Here is a 22,313-nt window from a genome sequence, read left to right on the forward strand (position 1 = left end):
GTGCTTTGGATCGATCCACTGAAGATGTCTCCTCAAATGGGGACGAAAACATTTGCAATCCAGTCGCCAAGCTCGAAGCTCAAACCAACAACGTAAGGACGGAAGTGTTTGACTGTTGTAGGATCCTGTTTGGTCTTTCATCCGAGAAGCTCCTCAGAGGATCCGCTGTCATCTCGTGTGACAAAAAGCAACGTGGCTTGATTTCCCAGTTAGTCCAAAGCCTTGGAATTTCCAGGAAGGGTTAGAGAGGCCCAGCCCTGCTTAGCTCCCCAGACAGACCAGCTGAGGGCTACCACAGGGCAAGCTTTGGGGGCAAAAGCCGGGCTTCCAGAGGCCAAACGGTTTAAACCAGGGGTCTCCAACCTTGACAACTTCAAGCCTGGAGGACTTCAACTCCCAGAAAGCTGGCTGGGGAAATTCTGGGAGTTGAAGTCCTCCAGGCTTGAAATTGCCAAGGTTGGAGATCCCCGGTTTAAAGGATGCTCGGATTGTGCTCGAGTTCCCTTGAATTCTTGGGGCTTCCCTTTCCGTGAACTTCCCCTCTTCCTAACCCGGGTTTTTTGTTTGAAGCCTTTCAAACTCCCGGAGGTCATTCCCCTCCACCACCAACCCCCCAAATCCGTGGGACGGTGGACGCGGGACCGTTCGGGGAGTGGGGTGGGGAAAATCCCACCATCTGCACCGGCCAGTCCCGGGCATCCAAGTCCCAGCCACGCCCGCAAAAAGTCCCCGCAAGCGCCAGGCTCTCCCCGTTCACACGAACCCCGCGCAACTCCTGCTCCCTCGGCAGGCGAATTTGCAGCGCACCAAGCGGCGGAGGGGGGGACATCCCGGCGGCCAGGACGGGGAGGGCCGGGGCTTCCCTCCTTCCCTCCCTCCCCTCTTCTTGCGCGGCCCCAAGCTCTCCAGCCCGCGGTCCGGAGCGTCTGGCTGGCTGTGGCGCACGGGGCAGCGGGCACGGGGCAGCGTTTGCTGGCTGGCCGCTCCGCCCGCTGCTCCTGCCGTCGCCGGGGTAGAGGAGGGGGCGGCGGCGGCTTCTTCTCTCGCTCTGCCGTTTCCGGCCGGGATGCTGGAGCAGCCAGGAGGAGGAGTCGGCGCCGTCGGGGAGCCCAGCTGCCCCGGGAGGGCCGGAGGAGAGCGCAGCTCCTCACGCATGGAGAGGCCGCCGAGGGCCCGGCTCGCCGGCCGGGCGCCCCTCCTGCCCCTCGGGCTGCCGCTGGTCCTGCCGCTGCTGCTGCTCTTCTCCTGGGCCGGCGGGGCTGCGCGGGAGCTGAGTCCCCGCGGGAGGAACGTCTGTCCGGCGGCGGGGTAAGAGGCGGGGGGGGGGGTAGGTGGGGGGGGCTGCGCTGGCTCGTCCTCTCGCTCCCGGGCTTGGGGGGCTGAAGGAGATGCGCTTCACCCCGGGCAGAGCTGGTCCTCCAACCGGAGTCCCGGGAACGCCGACGCCCCTTCCCCTCCGAGGCCGAGAAGGGGCTCCGGCTTCCCCAGCGGAGGGAGGAAAGGAGGCAGGAAGGCGGCATTCCCCGCCCAACCTTCCTTCTCTGTCCGGGTCTGCGGAACCGGGCTCGTCCGTGGGGGATGTCCAGCCACCCGACGGGGTCCAGGGAGGCGCGAGGAAGCCCCCCCCCAAAAAAGGCCAGGAGGAGCCGGCGGAGGGTCCCCACACTCAGGGCTCATCCCTCCCCCGCCGCTGACAGCTCCGGTGCCCCCCACCCTCCAACCCTTCCTTCCCCCCGTGGACCGGCCGCCTTTTGCCACGCCGCAAGTTTTGCTCCAGGCGCCTCTTCTTGCCGGAGGGAGCCCATTTGTCCTCCGGGGGCTGAGTTAGAGAGCCGGTGGAGCAGGGCCGGGGGGGCGCCTCTTGGAGGGACCCTAATTGCAGCCTCGCTTGGAAGCCCGGGTTTAAATTCCGAGGGAAGGGGGCCGGCAGCAGCCCAGCCCCCCCTTCCCCGTCTCTCGCTCTCGCTCTCCCCAGCAAAAACCGCTTTCTGCCGCTCTAACCCATCGCTGCATCCCGGCTCAGAAAGCGGAATTCGGTCCTTTCCTCCTCTTTGCCAAAAAAAAAAAAAAAAAAAAACCTGCCCCCCCCCCAGCCCCCATTGTTCGCTGACAGCCATGTTGGGCCGGGAGTGCAAGATTTCCAAAATGAAGAAGAAAAAAAATAAAAATCCACAGATAAAAAGGCAGGCGCCGAGGTTTTGGGAGACCCAATAAGTTCCCCCCCCCTTTTTTCCATGAGGTTCAAAGAACAACAACTAACGCGGCGCCCGCCCCCCCCCCCCAAAAAAAAACCCCATCCCCTTCCAAGTGTAACCTAAAACCCCGTGGAAAAGAGAGGCTACATCTGTTTTTGATTTAAAAGTCTTGCAAACAAGCTCTCTCTCGGCGGAGGCCTTTGCAAAGTCTGCGGTGGAATTTCTGGCTGAGCCTCGTCGTTCCCCTCACCCCCCACCCCTACCCTCCCCCACCCCCGTTTTCTGGCCCACATTTTCCTTACCGAGACAATGTCTGTTTTGCAACGGAAGAAAACTTCGTGGAAAGGGAGAGGGTGCAATTTAGCTTTTTGCGGGCGTGAGAGAATGTCCTTGCCCTGCAGACTGTGGGCTCTTGCTGCTATCAAATCGCCAGAGAGCGGGTTTTGGTTGTTTTTTGGGGGGGGGCTGCAGACTAGCTGGGCCCTTGATTGCTTGGACCCCATTTCCAAACTAATGGCAGTTTTTTTTTTATTTCTTAAATATTAGCAAACCAGCTTCTCCAGATGAGCACATTCAGTTCTATTTCAAAAAACCTCCATAGGAAGAGAGCTGGCAGTCTCTAAGGCTTTTGGGATGCAGTTCCTGTCTGCTTTTCCATTGATGTGTCAACTAGCATTGACAAAGTAAAAATACAAAACGCCTGTCTGTCTGTCCTGGCTTCGATGCTGCCCTGGGGGTGTGTTTGCGGGATGGGTTTGCACATTAGACTAACTGGAGAATTCACAGGTCAGCCTGTTGTCAGAATCCATGCTTATAAGCATGTAATTTTATTTTATTTTCTGTACACTGAGAGTGTATGCACCAAGACAGATTCCTTGTGTGTCCAATCACACTTGGCCAATATTCTATTCTATTCTATTCTATTCTATTCTATTCTATTCTATTCTATTCTATTCTATTCTATTCTATTCTATTCTATTCTATTCTATTCTAATTCTATCCTATCCTATCCTATCCTATCCTATCATATCCTATGACTATCATTAAGTGTTATACCTTATGATTCTTGACAAATGTATCTTTTCTTTTATGTACACTGAGAACGTATGCACCAAGACAAATTCCTTGTGTGTTCAATCACACTCGGCCAATAAAGAATTCTATTCTATTCTATTCTATTCTATTCTATTCTATTCTATTCTATTCTATTCTATTCTATTCTATTCTGAGCCTTTCATGAGCCACACAAATCCTTGTGGGTGAGGGTTGAAGAGTCTAGAGGGCATTTCCACACATGAAAAAGTTGTGGCGTACTAAATTTATAAAGCAGTATTAATACATGATTTACCTACCTCGGAAGGATGGAAGGCTGAGTCAACCTCCAGCCCTGTCAGGATTGAACTCCTGGCAGTGGGCAGAGTTTGCCTGCAATTCTGCATTCTAACCACTGTGCCATCAGGACTTTCCCACCCTCTGCCTGAAGATGCTAGGATGCCCCAAAAGCCTGTTTGTTAATGTGGATGCTTGCTATGATTGTAGCCGTGAGCTGGTTGATGATTGATTTGTATTAAGAACTGTACTGCTTTATCTTGTTTTCTGTTATCTGAGTTTTTGTTATTCAATACATGAAAGAGGTGAAGCTGTCATAGTAGATGCACATCATATTTGCAAACACTGAGATCTCTTTGTGGAACTCAGCTCCTAGTGGAGCTGGACATTATTTAAAGAAACTAAGCAAGTTTCTAGCCCTCAGGGCTCAAAGTAGAGAGATGGTTAACTCTTGTAGGATACAATTTGAATTCAGACAAGCAGAGTCCAGGACTCTATGCTAAGCAACTGCTTGTGGCTTTCCAATTCTGCTGTCCTAAAGATAGATAGAGATAGAGAGATAGAGAGATATATATAGATGCAAGTCTTGGCGTGTTCAGGTCTTTTCCCGTATAAGATTGAGAGTATCTTGGCGACGTTTCGACGAGGTCCCACTCGTCATCTTCAGGCTGGTATCTTTGGCTTCATGCCTGTGCGAGCAAAGCATGATCGGAGATGCCGTCTCTCTATAAATACTGGTGGGGAGGTGTGAAGTGCTGGCTCTGTTGCTGTAGGCGGGTTGGTTGGCTGTGTTGTTACATCTTGATTAGTTGATGGAGTTGATGTTTGCAGATTAGTCAAATACGCCAAGACTTGCATACCTGTACCCATGAAAATCTACGAAAACAAATAGATATAGATATAGATACAGATAGATAGATATTTGTTTGGGTGCAGAAGAAAGGGGAGGCTGCTGGGGATTTTTGTCAGCACCTCCAAGTTCGTTTTTCAAACATTCTCCAACATACTACCTTTTAGGCACTTTGCAAACTTCAGCTGTTCTGGGGACAGAAAATAAGGAAGCAAGTAACATTTCGTGGAGAGTCAAACTCACTGCCAGGGTGATGCTTCCTCATATCCCCAAGGATGGGGCTGTGTTGGTTCCTTTTCTTGCCTTTTTTTTCCTCCCACCCTTTCAAAGAGAGAAGAGTCATCAGATTCACTGTGTTTCTCAATCTTGGCAGCTTTCAGATAGTCGGTTCCCAGAATTCCCCAGCCAGCATCCTTGATAAGTTTCCATCCAGGAGAGATCTAACCTAGAACTAAAGAGAAATTTCCTGGGGGTGAAAACAATCAATCAGTGGAACAGCTTTCTTTCAAATGTTATGGGTCCTCCATCATTGGAGGTTTTCAAGAAGAGGCTGGACAGCCACTTGTCTGAAATGGTATAAGGTTCCTGCTTGAGCAGGGGGCTGGACTAGACGACCTCCAAGGTCCCTTACAGCTCTATTCTGATTGAATTGAACTTCCATGCAGCTGTCCTAAAGGTGCTTTTTCAGGAGGCAACTGGACTTTTCTTTTGAAGACATTTCGCTTCTCACCCAAGAAGCTTCTTCAGCTCTGACTGGATTGTGGGGAAGGGAAGGATTTATACTCCTTGCAGATAGCTGGTCATTTCATTTGCATCCTTTTAGAGAGTCCTTGAGGCCACCTGGAGGTTTCTCTGTGTCCTCAGGGTCACCTGAATGGTGCAAATGGTTCCTGTAGCCTGCAATTTTTTCCTCTGGAAATCCACTCCTACTCCCACACCATTCCAAGGGTCTTCATCCCAAATTGCATAGCTAAAAGTCTGCAGAGATTCTCAGTCCTCCAGGTCATGGTTGTCCCAAAGGGGCTTTTTTTCAGGAGGCGACTGGACTTTCTTGGTTTTTCTTTTGAAGACATTTCACTTCTCATCCAAGAAGTTTCTTCAGCTTCTGACTGGATAGTGGGGAATGGAATGATTTATGCTCCTTGCAGACAGCTGGTCATTTCATTTGCATCCTTTTAAAAGCTTCTATCGGATAATGTCATTCCTGGTCATCTTCTACCAGCTCCCTAGCATGCTAACTCTGGGATTGTAGCAGATGGAGTCAATCCTGCCTATGAGTTGAAGGACAGGTGTCTTGTTTGATGCCCTAAGAGGCCAGCAATAACCCACTTTGAAGACTTTATTTCTCGAGGATGAAGGGGAAAAAATGATGTTTTACAAAGATGAGAAGAAAGCAATTGCAGGATCAGCCACAAAAGCAAAACAAGTCCCATTCTCCAAGCCAAGCAGAGCAGTCCAAAGGGGTTGGACTAGAAGACCTTCAAGGCCCCTTCCAACTCTGGTATTCTGTAATGTGCATTCAGACACTTGAAAAGCAGATGCTGCAGCAGAAGGAAATGGAGCCAAATAATTTGAGCCTTTTGTGCAGTAAGGCTGATTTTCAAACTTTTAGCTATAGTGTTTTCCAACTTTGGCAACTTTCAGATGTGTGTGGACTTTAATCTTTAAGGTGCGACAAGAACCTTGTTGTTAGAGTGTGAAACTCTCATGCCACTACATTGTGTCTTCCACGAATTTCACACATTTCCCTCTGTGTGGCCACTAAGCTAAGCTAATGGCCATCACCCATTCCTGTGGCAGTGAGTCCTTCCTGCAAGTTAACTGCATGTTGTGTGGAAAATATCTTTTTCTGTTGTTTTCCCTGTTTTGCTGAATTCATCCCAGTTATTGCAATGATTAGTCCAATTTGATTATTCTCTTTAGGGAAACAAAATCCAACTTCTATATTTTTCTAGTAGAATTTTTTCAATTTAAGACAACATGCTTTAGAAAATCACAGTTTTAAAGATCTATACATATATAAATAAACAGCACTGAAAGCACATTATTTCCTTTCCATAGATATAATAGATTCATACAATTATACTGATCTCTGGTGAAACTAAATATCTTTCTTAGCTATTTGACTATGAAGGTAGATAATTATAGCAATATTTGAAAAATAAACATATCATTTAGTTTCTGGGAAAAAAAACAGCAAGCGTTGTTTGCAAACATTAACACTGGATGCTATTTTATTTCCCAATGTAACAATATCCCATTACTATTGCAATATCAATGACCCAGATTTTTCCACAATAGTGATGTCAGGCATGTTTATTTATTTATTTATTGGTTCGATTTATATGCTGCCCTTCTCCGGAGACTCAGGGCGGCTTACAATGCGTTAAAGCAATAGCCTTCATACTTTTGTACATATCTGCTTAGTAGGGCTTTTGGCCCCTCCTAAGCGGTGTTCTTTTTTTTATATACAGTCAGTTTATTGCCCCCACAATCCGGGTCCTCATTTTACCTACCTCGAAAGGATGGAAGGCTGAGTCAACCTTGAGCCTGGTGATAATGTGGGCCAGATGTCTGTCTGTCTGGTTTTTAAAGTCCCACAAGATCTTGACCTGTTCATTTTCAATTATTATTATTATAAACTTTTAATTATTATTATTATCTCTTTTATTCATTAAACATGGAACTCAGTCAACTGAACATTTAAAAATGTGTCACAAATACCATTGGCTGGTGCTAATGGTTGATACGGGTTGCTGCCAGCATCCTAGGTATCGACCAAGTACCTTCTTAAGATGTACGATGTTCCAAGTAGCGCAGTTTTTTGCAGTTTTGCTGGTTTTATTGCAGGAAGCTGCAATTTCTTGATGTATTTTATAAAATTCTTGGACATAGTACCAAGTGCCCTGATGACAATGGGTAGCATCACTGTTACATGTTTCATCCATAATCGCGTAGTTTCAATGGCCAGGTTGCAATATTTCGTGATTTTTTTTCTAGTTCTTTTTCTTCAACTCTGGCATCTCCTGATACAGAGATATCAATAAATTGTATGATTCAGTTTTCGATGACTGTGATATCTGGTGTGTTCTAAATGATGATCTGTTTGTATTAGAAAGTCCCACAAGATGATGATGATGATGATGATGATGATGATGATGATGATGATGATTACTACTACTATTCATTGCACAGTGAGCCAAATGTTGTTGTTGTTATTATCATCCTTAGCTTCTGAAAAGAATGAAAATGAAGTGATCTGCACATGAGGATTTGAACTGTTGGACAGAGAGTGATTGGTTGGTTAGTTAGTTGGTTGATTGATTGATTATTGATTATGCGGCCATCAAGTTGGGGTTGATTCTTAGCAACAATATAGATTTCTACTATACAACATTCAATAAGTTAAATTACTAATCAGCACAAGTTCTCTCAATTTATTTGTTTGTTTGTTTGTTTGACTTGTAAAGGTCTTTAATGGGACCTGCTGTATGTAGTTTTTTGATCTGAGTTCGGGTAACTCTCTGTGGAAAAAAAGGCACAATAACTTTGCCATAATGATTTCAATCTCTGTCAAAGGAGAGCCTCTCTCAGAGAAATGCAAAAGAAATTTTCGGACATCTGAAAGTAAGGTTTACTGAAAGTAAACAGAGGCCTTTTGGCAGGGGAAGCCACCATGCTGATTAGTACTGTGTTTCCCCGAAAATAAGACCCTGTCTTATATTTTTTGAACCCCGAAATAAGTGCTTGGCCTTATTTTTAGAGAGGTCTTATTATTTTGGGGCGCGTGGAGCAAGATGAGGCTCCTCTTGCCGTCTTACCTGATTTCCAGCTCTGCATTTAAATATTTTCGGGAAGAGCTTATTTTCGGGGGAGGCTTATTTTAGGGCATGCGCTCAAAAGCCTGATTGGGCTTATTATCAGGGGAGGTCTTATTTACAGGGAAACAGGGTATATGTTTGAATAAAAGTGGGCTCTGTGTGAGTTTGCCCAGAGAGCCCCCAACCATGGGAAGCCTCACCAAGTTTCAGTCAAACTAACTTTAGCAGGATATCAGCAAAGTGTGGTCCCATCTTGAAAGCCCTTAAAGAAGACAATTCTTTTCATTCAAGGCAGCAGTGTTTGGGAGGGCTGCTTAACATGCTGCTGTTTTCCAGGCCGCTGATTTTACATCAACAAAGAAATTACTTAGCAGTAATGATCGTCTTTAAGAATCTTAAAAAATCCCTGCTCCCCCACAGAGGCAAATAGTGCAGAGACTGGCATAATATTTCTGTTTTCTCCTGCATAGGAGGGGAAGTGCCACCTTCCCCTTTCTCTCCATCAGTGGAGAGACAGTTATTTGTTAAGTTTAGATTCGAACTTCTAGATACCAACATTAGATTCGGCCGCTATCGGAAAATCCCGTATGACAAAAGAATATGCATATGTGGGGTAAACGTCGTGGAGGACACGGCGCATATAATATTCGAATGTGGTCTCTATCAAGAAGTAAGAAAACAATATCTGTCCCCAATTATAAATAAATTTCCCCACTGGAATATAAGCCAAAAATTAGCATTTCTGTTGAGGGCTGACTCTCCTCCCCTGGTAAGAGCGATCCCTCGATACCTTAAAAGGTTGACGGCAATACGAGCCAGTTATATCAAGGGAAATTTTATCGATTGTAAGAAAGATGAGCTCAGTTAGAGAGGAGCTATCCTATTTGGGTTATCTAGTCTTGGCAACTTAGGTATTGAAATTTGATATTGTAAAATTTTAATGTCATCTATCATATATTTTTAGATTGCTATTTTTGTAACTGTTTTATCTTTTTCCCTTTTTCTTTTCTGTTTTGTTTGAAAAGGCCTTCGGGCTATTCAATAAACTATACTCCATACTCCTTTCTCTCTCTCAGGAAAACCACCGTGGGTTTCAGACAGGCCAGTGGGGGTGGCAGAATGTCAGAAAGGGAACAGAAGTTGGAGTGAGAGAGGCAGAATGAGACGCACCTGTGCTGGCAGCCTCAGACACCTGCAGGCAGGCAGGCAGGCAGGGGATGGAGAGGCCAGAGACAGGCCAACTCAGGAAATCAAAGACAGCACATGTTTGAATTTTGTCCATAAGGATCTTGTCCAGAAGCATCCAGTTTTGGTCACCACATTACAAAAAAGATGTTGAGACTTTAAAAAGAATGCAGAGAAGAGGAACTAGGATGATTAAAGGCCTGTAGACTAAAACATGAAAAATGATTGCAGGATTTGGGTTTGGCTAGTCTAGAGAAAAGAAGGACTAAGGGGAGCATGATAGCAGCCTTCCAGTATTTGACAGGCTGCCACAAAGAGGAGGAGGTCAACTTATTTTCCAAAGCATTAGAATCCAAGACAAGAAACAACGGATGGAAACTAGTCAAGGAGAGAAGCAACCTGGAATTAAGGAGAAACTTCCTAACAGTGAGGACAATTAACCAGTGGAACAGCTTGCCACCAGAGGTTGTGAGTGCTCCATCAATGGAGGTTTTTAAGAAAAGACTGGACAGCCACTTATCTGAAATGTTATAAGGTCTCCTGCTTGAGCAAGGGGCTGGACTAGAAGACCTCCAAGGTCCCTTCCAGCTCTATTCTGATTCAGAAGAAACCCTGCATCTGGCTCAGTTTCCTACTCACCTTCTGGTGGAGACGATGGGTTTCCTATAGACAATGGAGAAGCACAACGGGACAGCAGAATTGATTGGTTGGAATGGAGAACCTCAAGGGGGGGGTCTTATTTGCGAAGAGGCCATTTGCTCACCTGACTTTGGATGACGAGCAGGCCTGCCTGGAACAGTTCCTGGAGAAATTTGTGACATGGTACCCAGCACCATAAGCATCATTGCGAGTATCTCCACTGTGGCTTTGGGGGCATCAGTGAGCCCACAGACCCCTCCCTTGGATGATTCCCAGGGTCCCTCTGATTTTGTGTTGTTCCTGGCTGTGCCAGCATAGAGGCGTTTGTGAAGGGGTGAGACCCACCCCTCCCTTGGCTTCCTTTTCACATTTCAGATTTGCCCCATTAAGAGAAAACGCCATTGGGCAGGCAGCAGATTGTATCCACTGATCATTGCATTTTACTTAACTTCCCTCCATTGAACTTCCTTCCAATGTTGTGTTTTTTTAGTTTATTTTGGTTTTCATTGCTCCTTGTTGCTGTTTGTTGCAAATAGTAAATGAAATGAATAAAATTGCTAAGTGAAAACCCAGTTAAATGAAAAGAGTATGAGAAGATCATCTCTTGAAGCTGGGTCTATGCCAATTCTCTGCAGCCATCTCCCCACAGCCAACTCCCCACAGCAATTTGCCACAGCAAACAGGACAATTCGTCACGGGACAAGATTTACGCTAATATCAAACAAATGGTGGAATGAATCATTAAAGAGGCGTGGTGGTGCAGTGGTTAGAGTGCAGTATTGCAGGCTACTTCTGCTGACTGCCGGCTAACTGCAATTTGGCAGTTCAAATCTCACCAGGCTCAAGGCTGACTCAGCCTTCCATCTTTCCGAGGTGGGTAAAATGAGGACCGAGACTGTTCCTTCGTTCCTACGTTCCTCCCTCCCTCCCTCCTTCCCTTCCTTCCTTCTTTCCTTCCTGTTAGAATCCAGTATTGCAGGTTAATTCTGGCAATTGCCAGCAGTTTGATCCTGACAGGCTCAAGGTTGACTCAGCCTTCCATCCTTCCGAGGTTGGTAAAATAAGGATCCAAATTGTTGGGGGGCAATTTGCTGACTTTGTAAACTGCTTATAGAGGGCTGTAAAGCACCGTAAAGCGGTATATAAGTCTTAAGTGCTATTGCTATTACTACAGAAAGGAGATTCAAAAGGAGGGACAAAATGAAATGCGAATGGCAAAAATTAAAATAATTTTTAATTTATTTCAAATAATGAAATTGAATTGTTAAATTGTCCCTCCCCCACTGTCCAGAGATCAAGCCAGGCTCTGCTCCCACCCGGGCACCCCTGGCAATCCAAAGGTCAGGCTCAGCTGTGCAAAGAAATCAATCCATAGACTTTGGGACAGAGGTCTGCAACCTTAAACCCTCAAAGAGCCATTTTGGACCTGTTTCCCACAGAAAAGAAAACACAGGAGCCACAAAACCTGAGTGGGCGTGGCCAACTCGATGTCACTCACTTCCACCAGTCACATGACACACACCTATAGCCACGCCTACCCAGCCAGTCATTAGGGCAGAGAACCGGTTCTTAAAAAACACCGGGAACCACAAAACTCTTTTGACATCTCTCTCTCCCTCTCTCCCCACCTCTCTCTCTGTATCCCTCAATGTCTCTCTCTCTCTCCCCCTCTCTCTGTATCTCTCTGTCTCTGCCCCGGCTACTTCTCCATCACCTGCCGTCACCCTTACCTTCTCAGGCCAGGCGAGGAGTGACTGGGAGGGGAGGGTGAGGGGCGGGGCCAGCCAGTAGTGGGATCACCTGACAGGGAGCCACAGCAGAGCTGCATGCGGCTCCGGACACCTGCTAACACCTGCTTTGGGACAACCAAGATGGTTCAAAGATGGTTTCAAGATGGTTTCATTCACCTCCTGCAGTAGGTCCCCTCCTTGTTCATTGCAGTAGGTCAGCCTTCCCCAACGGGATCCCCTCTGGAGATGGGGTATTGCAGCTCCTATCATCCCCAGCCAGTGTGGTCTGCCCCTGCTGAAGTGCGGGGTGGGGGTGGAAATTGTGTTCTGGCTCCCAGATTGGAGGAGAGTCTTTGAATGGCCCCTGACGGGCCGGTTCTATTTTTACTGTTTCTTTTATCAGTCTGAATATTTAACAGGCATCCTTTCAAGAACCTTTCCTGGGGAAGCGCAGAAGCAGAATGGTGAAGATAGATTAAGAACAGAGCTATTCAGAGAGAGAGAAAAAAAAAAACCAAGATCCAAACCTCCAGCCTGCATTTTTTAAATTAAAAAAACTACATGAAATAAAACGTTTTTATTGCTCTTCTGAAACCAAGTCCCATGGATGAAATTCCATGTCTCGCAATGGGGCATATATTGTTATGGGTACATATTTCTTTTTATCTCGAGGCAGTCAAAGTAGCAGGTAGGTGGAGAGTAAATGAAGCCAGATCTCCAGATGTGAGGGAGGCTGGGCTGAAAAGAATCTCCAAACTCATTGACTCCATAAACAGAGGGATATAGAATCAAGATCACGTGAAGTGTTAATAATACCTCTTGGTAAGGCCACACTTGGAGTACTGGGCATCCGGTTTTGGTCACCACAATATAAAAAAGATGTTGAGACTCTAGAAAGAGTGCAGAGAAGGACCACAAAGCTGTTTAGGGGACTGGAGGCTAAAACATATGAAGAACGGTTGCAGGAACTGGATATGTATAGTTCAGGGGTCAGCAACCCGCGGCTCTGGAGCCGCATGTGGCTCTTTCATCCCTGTGCTGTGGCTCCCTGTTGCTGGTCAGCTCCACAATTGATAGAGCTTTCAGTTAGGACAAGTAGAGGAAAAAGGATGCCGCACTAGGAGGAGACTCTATGATGGGGGAACCGGACTTCCGGCCGGCTCCAGAATTGAACAGGGGCTTCCGGTTAGGACCTTTGTGGCCCTTTGAGTGTTTAAGGTTGCTGACCCCTGGTATAGTCTGGTGAAAAGAAGGACTAGGGGAGACATGATAGCAGTGTTTCAATATCTCAGGGGCTGCCCCAAAGAAGAGGGAGTCAAGCTATTCTCCAAAACACCTGACAAGAAGCAACAGGTGGAAACTCATCTAGGAGGGAAGCAATTTAGAACTAAGGAGAAATTTCCTGACAGTGAGAACAATTAATCAGCGGAACAACTTGCCACCAGAAGTTGTGAATGCTCCAACACTGGACGTTTTTAAGATGTTGGATAACCATTTGTCTGAAGTGGTGGAGGGTTTCCTGCTTGGTTAGGGGGCTGGATTAGAAGATCTCCAAGGTCCCTTCCAACTCTGTTATTCTATTCTATTCTAATCTGACACCAGGATATCACTAGATTTGCAGATCATCCTTTAAACCAGTCTGGATTCCGACAGAAGGAAGCAGCCTCCTAAATGGTGGATTGGCCTGCAGTTATTCCAAGTCCAGATACAGATACAGTCCTCAAATTACGACCTCACTTGCAACCTGAATTTTGATTGCTAAGCAAGACAGTTGTTGTGCAAGTCACACCCAATTTTACAACCTTTTTTTTTTGCCACTGTTATTAAGCAAATCACTGCTGTTGTTAATTTTGGTCATTCACAGAATCCAGCTTCCCCACCATTGAGTTTGCTTCTCAGAAGCCAGCTGGGATGGTTGCAGATGGTGATCACATGAACTGGGATGCTGCAACCATGGAAAATACATGCTGGTTGCCAAGCACCCAAATGTTGATCACATGACATTGGCTAGTAGAGTAGGGTAGGGTAGGGTAGAGTATAGGAAGGGACCTTGGAGGTCTTCTAGTCCAGCCTCCTGCTCAAGCAGGAGAACCTGTACAATCTCAGACAAGTTAACTGTCCAGTCTCTTCTTAAAAACCTCCAGTGATGGAGTGCCCACAATTTCTGGTGGCAAGCTGTTCCACTGGTTAATTGTCCTCACTGTTGGGAAGTTTCTTCTTAGTTCCAGGTTGTTTCTCTCTTTGATCAGTTTCCAACCGTTGTTTCTTGTCCTGCCTTCAGGTGCTTTAGAGAATAATTTGACCCCCTCTTCTGTGTGGCAGCCCCTCAAATATTGGACCACTGCTATCCTGTCTCCCCTGGTCCTTCTCTTCACTAGCCCAGCCATGCCCAGTTCCTGCAACTGTTCATAGTATGTTTTAGCCTCCAGGCCCCTAATCATCCTGGTTGCTCTTCTCTGCACTCTTTCTAGAGTCTCAACATCTTTTTTATAGTATGGTGACCAAAACTGGATGCAGTATTCTAAGTGTGGTCTTACTAAGGCTTTATAGAGTGGTATTAGATCCTCCATGGCTGAGTCCCTGAGGTCAGCAAGAGATGACTTCAAAGAAAGGGTTGTTGTTTTTTTTTTGTATGAATTCCGTAGATAAATAGAAGCTCCAAAATCAGCCTCAACAGCTGCAGATTAAGTTCATTCTTTCAGTCGCATCCTGAAACTCCGGACAGATGGATTTCTCCGCTTGCTGTTGGGAAACTGTCAATACTCCAGCATTATTAATAATCTCTGCCTGTCCTCCTGTCTGTGCAAAGCCGAGTGAGGGAGAATAGTTTTGGGCTGTCAGCTGTTTTTAGAAGCAACTGCTTTTGCAAGTCAACGTTTGACATTTATTTGCAAGACCCTGGAAAAAGAATCAGCCTGCATTTTTCCCCTATCAGTTTTTTACTATTTAGTCTGATAGCAAAGACAATTTACTTTTAGAATCTCTTTCCAAGGGAAATTCGTTTGGGCAGAGTGTGGTTTTCCTGCATCCACTTAAGTGGCAAAAGACGGTGTGAGTCTCTTTTTTTTTCCTCCTGCATCGTCCCTCTGTGCTCTGCAGCCTCCCTGGTCTCTCACATTCCCATTCATCCCAGAAGAACAGAAATCCATTGGAATGCCTTATTCAGAGAGAGAAGTGCTGGACAGCCAGGAAGCTGCAAGATTAGGGGAACAGAGAATAGAATAGAGTAGAGTAGAGTAGAGTAGTGTATAGAGTAGAGTGTAGAGAGTAGAGTGTAGAGTAGAGAGTAGAGTAGAGTGTATAGAGTAGAGTGTGTAGAGTGGAGTGGTGTGGAATGGAATGGAAGAAGAATAGAATAGAATAGAATAGAATAGAATAGAATAGAATAGAATAGAATAGAATAGAATAGAATAGAATAGAATAGAATAGAATAGAATAGAATAGATAGAGCTGGAAGGGACCTTGGAGGTCTTCTAGTCCAGCCCTCTGCTCAAGCAAGAAACCCTATACCTGGGATGGCGAACCTATGGCATGCGTGCCAGAGGTGGCACACAGCGCCCTCTCTGTGGACACGTGAGCCTTCACCCCAGTTCAGCACTGCTGTGCATGTGCGCACGCCTCCCGCTGGCCAGCTGGTCTTCAGGTCTCTGCTGCGCATGCACGAGATGCGGGGCATGCGCAAGGAGACCACGCGTGCATGCGTGGGGGGGCGGGGCGGGTGCTGGGGAACATGTGCATGGGGGCATGGGCATGCAGAGGGACACATGCACGGGACCACATGCACATTGCATTTTGGGGGTGTGGGCGCCTTTGGGCCCTCGGTCCAGAAAAGGTTAGCCATCACTGCCCTATACCATTTCAAACAAGTGACTGTCCAGTCTCTTCTTAAAAACCTCCAGTGATGGAGCATCCATGACTTCTGTTCCACTGGTTAATTGTCCTCACTGTTAGGAAGTTTCTCCTTAATTCCAGGTTGCTTCTCTCTTTGATCAGTTTCCATCCATTGTTTCTTGTCTTGCTTTCTGGTGCTTTGGAGAATAATTTGAGCCCCTCTTCTTTGGGGCAGCCCCTCAAATACTGGAATATTGCTATCATGTTCCCCCCCAGTCCTTCTTTTCTCTAGATTAGTCAAACCCAAATCCTGCAGCCGTTTTTCATGTGTTTTAGTCTCCAGGCTTTTAATTATCCTAGTTGCTCTTCTCTGCACTTTTTCCAAAGTCTCAACATTTTTTGTAGGTTGGTGACTAAAACTGGATGCAGTGTTCAAGGTGCAGCCTTACTAAGGCTTTATAAGTGATACTAATTCTTCATGTGCGTTTGATTCTATGCCTCTGTTTATGCAACCAAGGATTGCATTAGCTTTTTTGGCTGCTGCCGCAATTAAGATGCCCCCCGAAGCCTTTCCTCTGCCTTCTCCATTGGCAAAGTAAGCTCGGAAATGTCTCTGAGTGAATTTAGAAATTTCCAGCAATCTGGGAATTAAACGGATGTACGTCTATATACCTGCGTTTCCCAGTGCTCTTCCGTTCCAATAGGAGTCAATTGATTTAGAACCAGGAGACCCCAAATATCATTTCCAGTGTTTTGGAGATTATGAAGATAGGACTTTGCTTTCTCTGTCTACGTTGATAAGCAACTCATGACCACAACTGGGGCCAGAATTTCCACTGCTAAGGAAAGTGGTCAGTGAGTCATGCTCTGTTTTGTGTAGATAGAATATAATAACATGAAAGGGACCTTGGAGGTCTTCTAGTCCAGCCCCCTGCTCAATCAGGAGAACCTATACCATTTCAGATAAGTGACTGTCTGGTCTCTTCTTAAAAATCTTCAGTGATGGAGCCCCCATGATTTATGGTGGCCAGCTGTTCCCCTGGTTAATTGTCCTCGCTGTTAGGAAGTTTCTCCTTAATTCCAGGTTGCTTCTCTCCTTGATTAGGTTCCAACCGTTGTTTCTTGTCCTGCCCTCCAGTGCTTTGGAGAATAATTAGACCCTGTCTTCTTTGTGGCAGCCCCTCAAATACTGGAAGACTGCTATCATGTCACCCCTAATTCTTCTAGCCAAACCCAAATCCTGCAGCCGTTCTTCATATGTTTTAGTCTCCAGGCCTTTGATCATCTTAGTTGCTCTTCTCTGAACATTTTCTCCCCAAAGTCTCAACATTTGTTGTTACATGAATCACTGCAGTGAAGTGAGTCACCGAGTCATTGAGCAAACCTGGCTCCCTCCATTGAATTTGTGCGTCAGAAGTCGGCTGGGAAGGTCACGGATGCTGGTCATGTGGGGATGCCTCAACCATCATAAATAATATGCCGGTTGCCAAGTGCCCGAACTCTGATCACATGATTGTGGGGATGCTACAGCAGTCATAAGACCAATCATAAGTCACTTTTTTCAGTGCTGTTGTAACTTCAAGCAATTGCTCATTGAATGGTTGTAAGATGAAGATGATACACATTAGCTTGCGTATCAGGGGTGGGATTGAAAAATTTTAGCAACCGATTCTCTGCCTGGTTGCTGGGTGGGGCGTGGCCATGGTGGGTGTGGTCTACTCAGCTTCCTGCACCACGGTGGGGGGGAGAGCATTTTCGCCCTCCCCAGGCTCTGGAGGCTTTCCTTGAGCCTCTGGGAGGGCGAAAACAGCCTCCTGAGGGCTCCAGAGGCCCTCCAGAGGCCGGAAACAGGCCCGTTTCCAGACTTCCGGAACTTTCAGGAGGCCCGTTTTTCACCCTCCCAGAGCCTCTGCGCTGGCCCTGGCTGGCATCCAAAACGGGCCGTGTGGAGACTCCTGGGAGGGGAGGGGCAGGGTGGGCGGGGCCAGCCAGTCCTTGCAACTACCGTTTCAGTGAACCAGATGTAAAATTAACATCCGGTTCACACAAATCGGTCCGAAACGGCTGAATCCCACCATTGCTGGAGGTACTCAAGGAAAGATTGGACAACCTTGCCTTGGTAAGAAAATTGATAAGAAAAGGATGTATTTAATATTACATGTTTCAACAACAACGAGGATTATATTCCCACAGTACTGGAAAAATGAAGATACACCGCGAGATGAAGAGATGGTCAAGAAGATATTAGATTGTGCAGAAATGGACAGATTGACATTGAAAATTAAACAAAGAAGATGCAGATTATTATCAAACATGGAATCTATTTTACCAGTGGCTAGAAAAAAGAGGTGGAGATTAAGAATGTAAATTTATAAAGATTAAGTAATAATTACCCAGACAATATAAGCACTAAGAAATGTATTTAATAGAAAATCAATAATTTTTTTTTAAAAAAAGAACTCTTGCCTTAGAAGACCTCCAAGGTCACTTCCAGCCTAGAATTCTATGGTTTAAAATGTGTATTATCAAATTAGGGATTGGCAGCCTTTGATGGCTGCAGCTGATCATTCATCATTGAGATGAATATTTCTTCCAAAACATGGAGGCTGATTGGAAAGATGGTTTCACGATGAAGCAAACCACATGGGTCCTGGGCAGCTGCCCACATGGAGTTGAGAGTAGGGGGTATTTATACCTTCTCTTTTGGCTTTGAACTTGAGCTTCCTGTTCCTGTGCAAGAACATGTATTCTATTGGCTGTTGTCAGACTCCCATGAGGCCATGTACATATTTTAGGAGTTTGTCTAAGCTTGGTTGAAGTTTGGCTGATACAAAGAAGGGGCTTCTTGGGCAATTCCTATTGTGGCTGAGGGCTAACCCTACCTTTGTTCAGACCTTGCTGCAGGGAATTTGCTTATGAATAGAGCTAGCTATCTCTTTATCTCTTAAGTGCTGACATCTCCATTTCTCATCCAGGGAAATATAATATTCTGCCTTTTTAAATATTTCTCAAAATATTTCATTCTTCTAGGAGAGGGGTGGGTGCTAACTTTGTACAATTTGGATGCAGCCATCAGGGGACTGATGATGGAAAGGATTTGTGGTTGGATGTTTTCCCCTTGTTTTGGTCATGTTGCTGTTGGTTTTGGTTTTGTTTTCACAACTCCACTTTGCTTACTTTGGTACAAGCCGTCGTTTTCGTATGTTTGTCATCTTCAGAGGGCTGAGACCTAAAGAAGAGATGAAGTTGCTCTTGGGGTTGCTAGGAAGATCGCAACACAAGGTTGTGGGATCTGTGTGTGGCTTTGTAGCAATTGTCTGCTCAGCTGTGATCTGAACATGACAGTGAGAAAGTTCAATATTCCCAGCATCCTATTGCTCCAAATCTTCTTTAGGGTGTAAATCTACTATTTGGTGACTTTTGCGACTAATGGATGGAATAATGGATGGAAACTGATCAAGGAGAGATTCAACCTAGAAATAAGGAGAAATTTTCTGACAATGAGAACAATCAACCGATGGAACAGAAGTTGCCTTCAGAAGTTGTGGGAGCTTCATCAATGGAGGCTTTCAAGAAGAGACTGGATGGCCATCTGTCAGAAATGGTGTAGGGTCTCCTGCTTGGATGGAGGGGGGTGGAGTAGATCAGGGGTCACAAACCTTTTGGACCTGATTTGGACATGATCATGACAGGCTGGGTGGGCATGGCTAGGTGGTCATGTGACGTAGGTGGGTGTGGCCAACTCGATGTCACTCACATCGAGGGGTGCCTCGTTGGCCTCTACTCACCCCTCCCCTACCTGCCACTCCTTGCCTCCCCACCCAGGCTCCTTAGAGCCCCAACAGGAAGCAGTTGTTGGAGCCAAGCAGCCACCATGAGACAGAGTGGGCAAAACAGCTCAATTCAAATTGGATCTGATCGAGAAGGGGGCTCAGTAGAAGCACCTCACTGAGGACTAAGAGCATAGGCTTTCCAAGCAGAGGGAAGACCTGCGGGAGTGCAAGGCCAGGTACCGGCACCTGGAGGCTCATCAGGCTAAAATGGTCAGCTAGTTCCAGGCCATGATGCAATCCCACTGCAACAAGGCTCTCCATCTCCTTGCCACCAGCGGCACTTCTCTCCAGCCTTCGCCCAAAGCCCCACACCAGGAGGCCGAAGCAGACCCCAAGTCGGAATTTCTGTCCACCTCTGACCCACACAAAAAGACCCCGAAGGGGGAGACTCTCTGCAGCGACACAAGCGTTCATTGCACGTATCCGTCCCAAGGGCCGTAGTTTGAGGACCCCTGATTTAGTGCAATATAAAAGATGCAAATAATTTTTCTGCGGACCACCAAAATTTTCTCGCAGACCACCAGTTGGTGGCCGCTGGACTAGATGACCGACAAGGTCTCTTCCAGCTCTATTCTGATTGATTGATTTGTTGGTTGGTTGGTTGATTGATTGATTGATTCAATCTAGAAATAAGGAGGAATTTCCTGACAGTGAGAACAATCAACCGATGGAACAGAAGTTGCCTTCGGAGGTTGTGGGAGCTTCATCACTGGAGGCTTTCAAGAAGAGACTGCACTGCCATCTGTCAGAAATGGTGTAGGGTCTCCTGCTTGGCAAGGGGTTGGACTAGATGACCTACAAGGTCCCTTCCAACTCTGTTAATCTGTATCTGTATCTAAGATGAAAAAAATAATCCCTACATTATTCATAGATATGTTGCCATTCCTGGGGAGGGGGAAGTGTCAGCAAGGAAAGGGCTGGGCTGGCCAGGCAGGCTGGTGCTATGGGAAATGGGTGCAGAGGAGGAGGCCTTGAAGGAGGCGAGGAAGAGGCTCGTGGCCTTTCCCAAGTGCTCAGGAGGCTTTGCGGGTGTCCTTTTGCTTGGCCTGAGATGCGAAGGTCCTTCGCAATTTTCCTAACCGAGTTCCGTCTCCTTTGCAGGTCCTCTGGATTTGTTTGCTGCCCAGGATGGAGACAGCAAGAGGAGGAATGCCCGATAGGTAAGATCTCACCTGTTCTCCTTTTCAAGGCCGGTCAGAAGCTCTGCACGAGCCTCCATGGAGTTTGGGGGAAGAGAAAGCAGCCCTTCCTCTTCTAGCTCCCCAGTGGCCCTTGGGGGTATATAGGGGGCTGATGGGCAAAGGTTGGAGCTGGGGGGTGGTTTGACTGTGAAGAAGAGACCCTGAGGGTCTCTGCTGCGGGAGCACCAGAGGTGGGCTGCTGGAGGTTCGCAAGAGTTCGGGAGAACCTCTAGCTAAAATTCTGTGCAGTTCGGAGAACCCCCAAATCCCACTCCTGGCTGGCCCCGCCCACCTCGCTCCTCCCAGGAGTCCCCACGTGGCCTGTTTTGGTTGCAGGTAAGTGCAGGGTGCGCATGGAGTCTCAGGGAGGGCGAAAAATGGGCCTACCGGAAGTTCGGGAAACGGACCCATTTCTGGCCTCCGGAGCTTGGGTAGGCCGTTTTCATCCTCCTGGAGACTTGAGAAAAACCTCTGGAGCACGGGGAGGGCAAAAACGTGCTCCCCCGGGCATGGTGCAGGAAGCTGACTAGGCCACGCCCACCATGGCCAAGCCCACCCAGCAACTGGCCAGAGAACCCCTTGCTAAAACTTTTGAAGCCTACCGCTGGGGAGCACCAATATTTCTGCTTCACTAACAGCTTCATCAACCTGGGCCAGGATGCATAACGGGACAACTTGCTGCATCTAACCTGCCTTGGCCAACTCGCCATGGGCCAACTCAAAAATTCAATTTACATTTAAAATAAATTAAAAAAATACTTTAATGTTTGTCATTCCCGTTTCAGTTTGTCCCTCCTTTTGCATCCTTTCTCTAATGATTCCCATTCCACCGTTTCTTTGATGTTTGTGTAACTCTCGTTCCGCAGCGAGTTGTCCTGCCGTGAGTTGGCCGTGGCAAGTTGGCCACGGCAAATTGTCATAGACCCCTGGGGCTGAGGTCTGTGTCTCAAAGAGGAAGCACACTGTGGGTTTACGGCGCAGCACAGTTAATCCGATTGCACTGAATTAGCCCAATTTATACAACAAATTGTCAAATACCAGTATATTGAATTACGTGCTAACCATTTTGGTTCAGCTTGTCCAGTGTGCTTTAACTAGTTACTGAATCAAACTAGTTTCCAGATTCCCGTGGTATATCGAAGCATAAACTTAATTTATTGGTTGGTTTTGCATAAATTGGGGCCTTCTTGGTGCTTTTGAGCTTGGTTTGCTGGCCGGCATTTTCATATTCAGCGAAGTAAGGTCTTCAGGACTAGACATAATAGGCCAAGTCACTAGAGTAAACTCACCAAGGTTAATCCCAAGAAAGACTAGTAAGCATTGCAAACAGAGCTCCTCATACTTTAACTGAGCTGCTTAAGTGAACTGTCACATCTGGCCATTTTTAGGGTTAGAACAATAGTATGGAAAAGTTGAAAGGAACCTCAGAGGTCATCTAGTCAAGACTCCTGCAGAATGCACGTAAATTGATCCCCAACAGTTCATTGTCCAGCTTCTGTTTAAACTCTTCCAGGAGTCACCTCAGAATGTAGTTCGTTCCTCTGTTGAACAAAACTTGAAGCTGGGAAATTCTTCCAGATGCCCAAGAAAACATTCACTTCCTTGAAATTTCAGGGTGGCCTCCTTTTTTTCTTGTCTTGGAAGGAGTCTGAACAATCCTTCTGCTACCCGAAGAGAAGCCCCTCGTCTCCCTGCAATCTTATGGTTCTGTGGGGCAGA

The 22,313-nt window shown here is 46.6% G+C and overlaps 1 protein-coding gene across 1 annotated transcript in view; it reads left to right on the forward strand.

Moving 5' to 3' along the window:
- The first annotated feature begins 756 nt into the window (after positions 1-756).
- The window catches only part of SCARF2 (scavenger receptor class F member 2), a 70,328-nt gene continuing 48,771 nt past the window's right edge, over positions 757-22,313 (forward strand). The window contains exons 1-2 of the mRNA XM_034438444.3: positions 757-1,308; positions 20,515-20,573. Coding sequence (XP_034294335.2) covers positions 1,067-1,308; positions 20,515-20,573 — 301 coding nt within the window. The 5' untranslated portion in view covers positions 757-1,066. The remainder of the gene's footprint in view (positions 1,309-20,514; positions 20,574-22,313) is intronic.

Source organism: Pantherophis guttatus, chromosome 17, assembly GCF_059756535.1.
Source record: "Pantherophis guttatus breed Tessera chromosome 17, ASM5975653v1, whole genome shotgun sequence".
Classification (NCBI taxonomy): domain Eukaryota; kingdom Metazoa; phylum Chordata; class Lepidosauria; order Squamata; family Colubridae; genus Pantherophis; species Pantherophis guttatus.